At 34.5% G+C, this 9,640-nt stretch overlaps 2 protein-coding genes across 4 annotated transcripts; both read left to right on the forward strand.

The window, feature by feature from the left end:
- The first annotated feature begins 38 nt into the window (after positions 1-38).
- LOC135837641 (RCC1 and BTB domain-containing protein 1-like) lies at positions 39-2,915 on the forward strand. The gene is made up of 10 exons (XM_065352984.1): positions 39-318; positions 387-572; positions 709-920; positions 1,031-1,162; positions 1,251-1,528; positions 1,612-1,700; positions 1,791-1,996; positions 2,085-2,209; positions 2,302-2,405; positions 2,500-2,915. Exons 1-10 carry the CDS (start codon positions 240-242, stop codon positions 2,790-2,792), a joined length of 1,704 nt encoding a protein of 567 aa, XP_065209056.1. The 5' UTR covers positions 39-239; the 3' UTR covers positions 2,793-2,915.
- A 149-nt stretch (positions 2,916-3,064) lies between these two features.
- LOC135837640 (RCC1 and BTB domain-containing protein 1-like) lies at positions 3,065-9,384 on the forward strand. Of its 3 annotated transcripts, none has more exons than XM_065352983.1 (10): positions 3,065-3,567; positions 3,636-3,824; positions 3,947-4,146; positions 4,242-4,367; positions 4,453-4,697; positions 4,783-4,871; positions 4,962-5,161; positions 5,251-5,375; positions 5,474-5,577; positions 5,653-6,129. In XM_065352983.1, exons 1-10 carry the CDS (start codon positions 3,489-3,491, stop codon positions 5,940-5,942), a joined length of 1,647 nt encoding a protein of 548 aa, XP_065209055.1. In that variant the 5' UTR covers positions 3,065-3,488; the 3' UTR covers positions 5,943-6,129. The 3 variants fall into 3 exon arrangements, with proteins under 3 accessions (XP_065209055.1, XP_065209054.1, XP_065209053.1); XM_065352982.1 differs by lacking the exons at positions 3,636-3,824; positions 3,947-4,146; positions 4,242-4,367; ... (4 more) ...; positions 5,474-5,577; positions 5,653-6,129 and adding exons at positions 6,713-6,898; positions 7,020-7,225; positions 7,329-7,475; ... (4 more) ...; positions 8,766-8,869; positions 8,985-9,384 and having other exon boundaries at positions 3,354-3,567; XM_065352981.1 differs by lacking the exons at positions 3,065-3,567; positions 3,636-3,824; positions 3,947-4,146; ... (5 more) ...; positions 5,474-5,577; positions 5,653-6,129 and adding exons at positions 6,393-6,637; positions 6,713-6,898; positions 7,020-7,225; ... (5 more) ...; positions 8,766-8,869; positions 8,985-9,384.
- Positions 9,385-9,640: the final 256 nt, after the last annotated feature.

Here is a 9,640-nt window from a genome sequence, read left to right on the forward strand (position 1 = left end):
CTGATAGTTCGTTTTCTTCACAAACCGGTTGGCTAGGCAGCGGTGGAGCGGTGGTAGCTGTTACTTGTTATCACTCATTAGTGATAAAAATTTCGAGGGATTGAAAATAATTCCCACTGTCTCTTTATTTCTCTCTCTTCATAGCCTACTTCGTCGAAATGTATAGTTCATAGTTTCATTTGAACGAAGAATTATCTAAGATTCATTACCTGTAATTTAAACTCAACTGAAAATCAAAAATGGATATTCGAAAGTATCTTTGCGAATGGAAATTAAGCGACGATTTTATCAAACGAATCGAAACGTTTGCCATTTGGAGTAAGTCACTATCATTTCGTATCTATTTGTAAACTGCTTTGTGTAATATTTGATTACTTTGTTTCAAGTTGACGAACATGAGAATAGTAATGTCCTCTTCGTCACGAAAAACCGTGAAGTTTATGCAGCTGAAAAGTTCAGCAAGTTCTGTGTAAAAAATCCGTCTATAGTGGACTCTAAGGCAGAAGCCATGACCAAAACAGAATTTTATGAACCGGTGAAACTTTCTCCATTATGTGGAAAACGAATAAAAAGTAGGTATTGCATAATTCAATAATTACCTGTATAATCTCTTACAATATGTTATACGAATCATTAGTGATGATAATTTATTGGTTTTGGTTTGGTTTCCTATGATACACTTACTCTGCCTCTCTCATCATTTTTTAGAGTTTGTATTTGGGAAACAACAGATTTTCATTTGCGCTGAGGAAGGCGAAGTTTTTGTTTATGGATATTACAGATATTACGACGGGAACAAAAAGACGTATAGATATGTTCCTGTTGTACCTCAAAAAGTGCGTGCGCTGCTGGACTTGCCTGTGGTAGATATCGCCATTGGACCACGGGAAAAACATTTAGCTTTATGTGATGATGGAAGGGTAAGATTACAACTATTTCAATATCTTTCATATCTATTACATTATTACTAATATATTTATTCACCAACTTGCCTAATCATTTACATCAATTTTATCGTCCCTATTTGCAGCTTTACGTGTTTAATTTTGGAGAACTAGAACCGGCTGGATCCTTAAATTCGATCAACACCATGAAAGTAAAACTATCGAATGTACTTTACGTGACTAGAAACTTTGGTATTTCATTATTGGAGAATGGAAAAGTAATCACATTAATATCTTCATATTGCACGAGTAGGTATATTAGATAAAATAGATCTGCCCAGAGTTAATGAAATTTCATGTTTTTAGGTGATGAAAATAGAAATTGGCGACGCAGATTTTGATACTGTTCCTAAAAACATCTCACAAGGTAGTTACTGCGTGATGATGGATTTTGAAAATGTTGCCAATCCTGGAAAAATTGTCAAACTGATCGGTGGATATTCATATGCGCTTGCTCTGGATGAGAATGGTAGTTTATTTGTGACTGACTCTAACAGAAATCAACAGCTGGGCATTCATCTTAATAATCCTAAATCTCCCACGCTTTGTGAAAACTTCATACTCAATTCATTTACTACCGAAAAGTAGGTAGTTCTAGTTACGAATGGTTCTTTAATAGAAAAAATATGATGGGACGAACAAGTTATGGTTTGCTTTTTTCTTTCAGGATTGTTGACATAGCTGTTAGTTGTTTTTGTTCTCTTTCAGCTGCGTTGACTGAAAGTGGCAAAGTATACATGTGGGGCAAAGGTCGAGGTAAGAAATTGGAAATTTAGTATGAATTTTTAAAAAATCTAGGTAGGTATTCAAACTACTATCAATTGAAATGATCATTCTTGATTTCAGGAGGAATCATTTCCGAACCTCAACTTACACCGTTCGAATCGCTTCATGAAGTTTTCTATCATTATTCTTCGCCTTCATTGGTCACTTACAAACCAATAAATGTTAACGAATTACCAGATTCAACTTCAAAATCAATGAAAAAACTCGATCCTGTAGATGCTCAGAATTCATTACTTGATTCGTTCAAAAAAGCTTTCGATGATCCGGTGCGTCATTTTTTGACCTGCGAATCAGTTTTTCTATTTAGCAATTCAATTTTAACCAAATTTGATCATTTTATTACTCCTTTTTCAGAAATTCTGCGACCTATTTGTTGTGGTGGAAGGTAAAACAATTCCAGTCCATAAATCAATATTAGCTGTACGATGTGAACATTTCGCTGAAGTGTTCCAGAACGATTGGTCTATTGAGAAACCGAGGTAAACATATGTTTTGTACGAATCGTTCTATAAATATTGCACTTTCCGAAAGAGATCACTTAAATTTCTAAATCATCAATATTGATACGTAGCGTTCTAGAAATTGAGGATGGTGATTTCAATGTGTATAAAGCTTTCCTCAAATACGTATACACAGATCAAATGGATGATACGTTATCCTTCGACGAACTTATGGGTATGAGTAGAAAACGAGATTATAGTCTGATAACTTTTTACGATGTGTTATGAGTAGGCTACACATTTCCGGTGTTTTTTTTTCTGTGTTGCAGATTTACTCAGCTTGGCGAATAAATATAATGTGAAATTGTTAGCCGAACGTTGTGTATCGTTGGTACAGAGGAGTATTACTGTTGAAAATGTTGTATCTTTGTATGAACGTGTAATTGTAATGAGTAACGTTACGAAGATGAAAGATATTCTCAATCAGTTGAAGGAATCCTGTGTGAAGTTTTGTGCGAACAATTTTTTTGCAATTGCAGTTTCAGACGAATTTGCCAAATTAAATGAAAGAATGTCGAAAGAATTGGTTGTGGAAGTTGGTAAACTTAGAATTAAAGAATAAAATGTAGCTAGGTATAACAGTCAAGCGAAATAATGCAAGTGTTCTTTCATACCTGCGTATTCATATCTTTGTGATTTTAGATTTAATAAGACTTTGTACTACGAGTATACCTATACCTACTTATCCGTTTTTTATTCGATTGAAGTTTTTTGAGGTAGAATCTTATATCTTCCATGTTTCTTTTACCGATATTAGACCTATTTTTTGATAAAATGTTTCCATTTATTCTTCAAGTTTTGAACGATGAGTGTAATGTAAATTGAAGATTCCAAATTCCACGTGCCTGAAGTGAAATAATGATTCAAGGGAAAACAAAATTAGCGCCTCGCATGTAAACTCAAAATTCAGATACATACCTACCTACTTACTCTTCGTTTTGTGTTTACTGTTTCTGTTTCAAAGCAATATATAGCTTCACTCACTCCAAGGACATTCTTATTCAATAATTCAACGATAAGATGAAAATTGAGAAAATAAATTTTTTCCACAACTCGAAGAATGTGTATTATGTACATCGCCCGCCCGATTTAGAGTAACTAGTTTTCAGGTAGTTGTGGTCTTTACAAAACCGGTTAGCAGGGCAAGGGTGCAGGGGTGTTATCACTCAGTGATAAACAGGGATGAAAAATCATTTCGTCTCTAGTATCAGCTAATAATATTCATTACCTGTAATTTAAACTCAACTGAAAATCAAAAATGGATATTCGAAAGTACCTTTGCGAATGGAAACTAAGCGATGATTTTATCGAACGAATCGAAACTTTTGCCATTTGGAGTAAGTCACTATAATTTCGTATCTATTTGTAAACTGCTTTGTGTAATATTTGATTACTTTGTTTCAAGTTGACAATGATGAGAATAGTAATGTCCTCTTCGTCACGAAAAACCGTGAAGTTTATGCTGCTGAAAAGTTTACCGAGTTCTGCGAAAAAGATTCATCATCATTAGTGGACTCCAAGGAAAAAACCATGGCGAAAACAGAATTTTATGAACCGGTGAAACTTTCTCCGTTATGTGGCATACGAATTAAAAGTAATGTATAATCCAATAATTACCTACAATCTTCTACCTGCAATATTGTGTTATACGAATTATTAATTTATTGGTTTGGTTTCCTGTAATACCTATATCTTAACTCTTTCATCATTCTTCAGAGTTTGTGTTCGGGGAAAAGCTGATTTTCTTTTGCACTGAGGAAGGCGAAGTTTTTGTTTATGGGTATTGTTACAACGGAGTGGAACATGGTTTTGTTTCTGTTCCACCTCAGAAAGTATCTGAACTGCAGGACTTGAGTGTGGTAGATATCGCCGTTGGATCATGGTCCACACATGTAGCTTTATGTGATGATGGAAAGGTATAATGAACAACTTTTTCAAATAATTCGTATCTACTACTCTATTTTATTCATTCACTAATCATTTACATCAATTTTATCGCCCTTATTTGTAGCTTTATGTATGCGATTTTGACAAGAAGTCCAAGTATCTGATCGACCACAGCGTGGCGAAAGCAAAACCATTGAATGTACTCTACATGAGGGGTAATTCTTGTATTTCATTATTGGAGGATGGAATGGTAACTTTCATTAAAATCTTCATGTAACGTAAGGTTTTAACCGGTTTAGGTAGGTACCTAAACTTGTACCTATGTATAATTTCAGGTGGTGAAGATAAAAATAGATACGAGTATTACTAACAGTGCAGGAGAGAACTGTCGCTGCGAAGTAATGAATTTTGAAAAAGCTACCAATCCTGGTAAAATTGTTAAATTGATCGAGGGATATTTCTGCACGTTTGCTCTGGATGAGTACGGTTGTTTATTTGTGCACCGAGGAATGGACTACGCTGACCATGAACGTTGGCTGCTTTGGGAATACTCCAAACACAATTCAGTCATTGCCGAAAAGTAAGTAGTTCATACGAATAGTTCTTAAATTTGAAATAAGATGTAGAGAGTTATGAAATGTTATGCATTGATTTTTTTCTTGCAGAATTGTTGACATTGCTGCGAGTCGTTTTTGTTCTTTTACAGCCGTGTTGACTGAAAGTGGCAAAGTATACATGTGGGGTGAAGGTCGAGGTAAGAAATTAGAAATTTGGTATGCGAATTAAAAAAATTCTGGGTATTCAAACTGCTATCAATAATTGAAATAATTATTCTCGATTTCAGGAGGGACTATTTCCACAGCTCGGCTTACACCGTTTGAATCGCTTCATGAAGTTTTTCATCATTATTCGCGTTCATTGGTCACTTACAAACCAATAAATGTTGACGAATTACCAGCTTTAACTTCCAAATCAATGAAAAAAGTCGACCTTACTGCCCAGAATTCATTACTTGATTCGTTCAAGAAAGCCTTCGATGATCCGGTGAGTTATTTTTGGACCTGAGAATCATTTTTTTATATTTAGCAATTCAAATTAAACCAAATTCGATAATTTTATTATTCCACTTTCAGAAATTCTGCGACTTATTTGTTGTGGTGGAAGGTAAAACAATTCCGGTCCATAAATCAGTATTAGCTGTACGATGTGAACATTTCGCTGAAGTATTTCAGAATGATTGGTCGATTGAGAAACAGAGGTAGATAACTATGTTTTGCATGATTCGTTTCGTGTGTAAAGTATTGTATCGTCAGAAAGATATGCCTAAATTTCTAAATCACCAAAATTGGTATCTAGCGTCCTAGAAATTGAAGATGGTGATTTCAAAGTGTACAAAGCTTTCCTCAAATACGTATACACAGATCAAATGGATGATGCGTTATCCTTCGACGAACTTATTGGTATGTGTTCAAAATGAGATTATAATAACTTTTTATGTGAGTACATATTTCAGATTTTTTCTTTCTGATTTGCAGAATTACTCAACTTGGCGAACAAATATAACGTGAAATCGTTAGCCGAGCGTTGCGTATCGCTGGTACAGCCGAATATTACCGTCGGAAATGCTGTATCGTTGTATGAACGTGTTGTTGTGATGAGCGACACCGGAATGAAAGATATTCTCGATCAGTTGAAGGAATCCTGTGTGAAGTTCTGTGGGAATAATTTTTTTGCGATCGCAGTGTCAGACGAATTTGCCAAATTAAATGCAGAAATGTCGAAAGAATTAGTCGTAGAAGTTGGCAAACATAAAAGTAAAGAATAAAATGTATCAGTAAAGCGAAATAAGGTGCTCTTTCATACTTGCATTGCATATCATGTGATTTACATAAGACTTGTACTAGGTACCTATACTTATCCATTGTTTATTTGACTGACTTTTTTGTGATTTAGGTAATTTTATACTTTTCATGTTTCTCTTACTTATGATAAAGATTGATTTTTTAATGAAATGTTTCAATTTTTATGTGAGTTTTGAATGATGGGTATAATTTAAATTGAAAATTCAACGTGCTTGAAATGAAATGATGATTCAAAGGAAACCAAAATCAGCACCTCACATGTGAATTAAAAATTCAGAAAAACATTGGAGTAAAAACAAAAACACCATCATGCAGGAGCTCTGTGAGGGTGGAAAAGGCAAGGGGACGAGTCAACTGACAAACCGGTTCGCATGGCAGCGGCAGTAGAGCGGTAGTTGTTGTTACTTGTTATCACTTTATCATCACTCATAGTGATAAATTCCCAGGGCTTAAAAATAATTTATATTTTCTTGTCTCTACATAGCCTACTTCGTCGTATTGTATCGTTCGTAGTTTCGTTTGAACGAAGTATCAGCTAAGATTAATTACCTGTAATTTAAACTCAACTGAAAATCGAGAATGGATATTCGAAAGTACCTTTGCGAATGGAAATTACGCGATGATTTTATCGAACGAATCGAAACTTTTGCCATTTGGAGTAAGTCACTATTAGATAATATCGTATCTATTTGTAAACTGCTTTGTGTAATATTTGATTATCCTTTGTTTTAAGGAGACGATCTTAAGAATAGTAATATCCTCTTTGTCATGAAGAACCGTGAAGTTTATGCTGCTGAAAAGTTTAGCAAGTTCTGTGAAAAAAGTTCCTCATTAGTGGACTCCAACGCGAAAACCACGTTGAAAACAGAATTTTACGAACCGGTGAAACTTTCTCCGTTGTGTGGAAAACGAATTAAAAGTATTTTATTATTCAATAATTACCTATACAATCTCTTACAGTGTTATACGAATCATTGCGGTGATGATAATTTATTGGTTTGGTTTCCTATAATAAACCTACCTCTTTCATTATTCTCTAGAGTTTGTATACGGGCCCTCAGAAGTTTTCATTTGTACTGAGGAAGGCGACGTTTTTGTTCATGGATATTATTACGACTGGAGCCAAGGGAAATATACAACTGTTGCTGTTATACCTCAGAAAGTGTCTGCATTGCAGGATTTGCGTGTGGTTGATATCGCCATTGGACCATTGCGCAAACGTTTAGCTTTATGTGATGATGGAAAGGTAGAATAACGACTTTTTCAAAAAATTCATATCTATTTACTACATTATTATATTATTTAATCACTAATCATTGCATCAATAATTTTATCGCACTTATTTGTAGCTTTATAAATTTGAATTATTCAAGCAGTCCAAGTGCCTGATCGACACCAGCGCGGTGAAAGCAAAACCATTGAATGTACTCTATGTGGCTGGGAGTGAACACAACAGGACTGGGTGGTTTTATATTTCATTATTGGATGATGGAAAAGTAATTTACATCAACGTCTTCGTGTTTGTGAATATCTAAATAGGTTTAGGTTCATAAACTGGTGTGTGAAATTTCATAATTTCAGGTGATGAAGATAGTAAACAGCAATGGCGATTTTGGTAATCGACGTAGAGAGAAGTATCGCTGTGAAGTAATGAATTTTGAAAACGCTGCCAATCCTGGTAAAATTGTTAAACTAATTCAAGGATATTTATGCGCATTTGCTTTGGATGAATACGGTCGTTTATTTGTGACCGGCAATAATGCAAATAAACAGCTAGGAATAGACTTCGATGACCTTAAATGTCCCATGCCTTGTGAAAACTTCAAACACAACTCATTCATTACCGAAAAGTAAATTAGTTGACATGGATAGTTCTTTCTTAAAATAAGATGTTGAGAGTTACGAAATGTAATGCATTAATTTTTTTCTTGCAGAGTTGTTGACATTGCTGCTAGCTGTTATTGTTCTCTTTCAGCTTTGTTAACTGAAAGTGGCAAAGTGTACATGTGGGGAGAAGGTCGAGGTAAGAAATTGAAAATTTGGTATGTGAATTTTGAAAATTTTGGGAAGTATGTTTTTTTCTGGATTTTGGCAGATTTAAAATTCACAAATAATCTGCTAGGGTAGTAGATTTTGAAAACCATACTTTTTGTATTCAAACCAAGATTCAAATTGCTATATCAGCAAATTGAAATAATTCTTCTTGTTTTCAGGAGGAGTCATTTCCGAGCCTCAGCTTATACCGTTTGAATCGCTTCATGAAGTTTTCCATCATTATTCTTCGCCTACATTGGTCACTTACAAGCCAATAAATGTCAACGAATTACCAGCTTCAATTTCCAAATCAATGAAAAAACACGACCTCGCCGACTCTCAAATCACTCAGGTTGAATGTAGTACGGCAGATGCCCAAAATTCACTACTCGATTCGCTCAAAAAAGCTTTTGATGATCCGGTGAGTTTTACTTAGATCTGCGAATCAGTTTTTATACTTAGCAGTTTGAATTTAACCAAATTCGATAATTTTATCATTTCGCTCTCAGAAATTCTGTGACCTATTTGTTGTGGTGGAAGGAAAAACAATTCCGGTCCATAAATCAATATTAGCTGTACGATGTGAACATTTCGCTGAAGTATTTCAAAATGATTGGTCGATTGAGAAACCAAGGTAGGTAATAACTAACTCTAATGTTCTGCATGATTCGTTTCATGTGTGTATCGTGTTGTCAGAAAGTGAGAAAGAGATACCTACCTTAATTTCTAAATTTCGAAAATTGATATCATAGCGTTCTAGAAATTGAAGATGGTGATTTCAAAGTGTATAAAGCTTTCCTCAAATACGTATACACAGATCAAATGGATGATACGTTATCCCTCGACGAACTTATTGGTATGAGTACAAAATGAGATTAATTTATCTACCTACATTCAAATTAGACAAACCTTCACGTATGATATGTAATATACCTATTTCATTGATCTGGTTTTTTTTTGTTGTTTTGCAGAATTACTCAACTTGTCGAATAAATACAACGTGAAATTGTTAGCCGAGCGTTGTATTTCGCTGATACAGCCCAATATCACCGTTGAAAATGTCATATCTTTGTACGAACGTGTGATTGTAATGAGTAGCGTTACCAAGATGAAAAATATTCTCGATCAGTTGAAGGAATCCTGTGTGATGTTTGGGACTGAGAATTTCTTTGCGATTGGGGTTTCAGACGAATTTACAAAATTGAATAAAGAAATGGCGATAGAATTAGTCGTGGAGGTTTGTAAACGCAAATGTAAGTAATGAATTGTATCAATGCTGAGTCGATGTCTGTGTGTGGTGTTCTTTCATACCATCCATTTTATGTGATTTAAAGAAGACTGTGCTATAATTATATTTTTTCTCCTGTACAATTTTATACTTTTTATGTTTCTTTTTTATTAAGAATGATTTTTTTCGTATAATATGTTTACATTTTTCCATAAGTATTGATGAGGGTAAATTAAGAATTTCAATATACCTAATGAGTTTGATAAGAAATAGAAAATTCATCCATTAGGTAAATAGAATTGAGAAATTGCTGAGTCACCGTGTCACCAATTATGATTAAAGAAAGAGGCAGAAAACCGCGAAGTCGACACGGCACCGATAACGAATTTCTGGAATTGA

This window comes from Planococcus citri, chromosome 2 (assembly GCF_950023065.1).
Source record: "Planococcus citri chromosome 2, ihPlaCitr1.1, whole genome shotgun sequence".
NCBI lineage: Eukaryota > Metazoa > Arthropoda > Insecta > Hemiptera > Pseudococcidae > Planococcus > Planococcus citri.

Bases quoted from the DNA above. Each gene is read 5' to 3' on its own strand.
- LOC135837641 (XM_065352984.1), top strand. From the start codon at position 240: ATGGATATTCGAAAGTATCTTTGCGAATGGAAATTAAGCGACGATTTT. The intron at 1,163-1,250 runs GTAATCACATTA...TCATGTTTTTAG, and splicing joins CATTATTGGAGAATGGAAAA to GTGATGAAAATAGAAATTGG. The intron at 1,997-2,084 runs GTGCGTCATTTT...CTCCTTTTTCAG, and splicing joins AAAAAGCTTTCGATGATCCG to AAATTCTGCGACCTATTTGT.
- LOC135837640 (XM_065352982.1), top strand. From the start codon at position 3,489: ATGGATATTCGAAAGTACCTTTGCGAATGGAAACTAAGCGATGATTTT. The intron at 3,568-6,712 runs GTAAGTCACTAT...CTTTGTTTTAAG, and splicing joins CGAAACTTTTGCCATTTGGA to GAGACGATCTTAAGAATAGT. The intron at 8,435-8,522 runs GTGAGTTTTACT...TTTCGCTCTCAG, and splicing joins AAAAAGCTTTTGATGATCCG to AAATTCTGTGACCTATTTGT.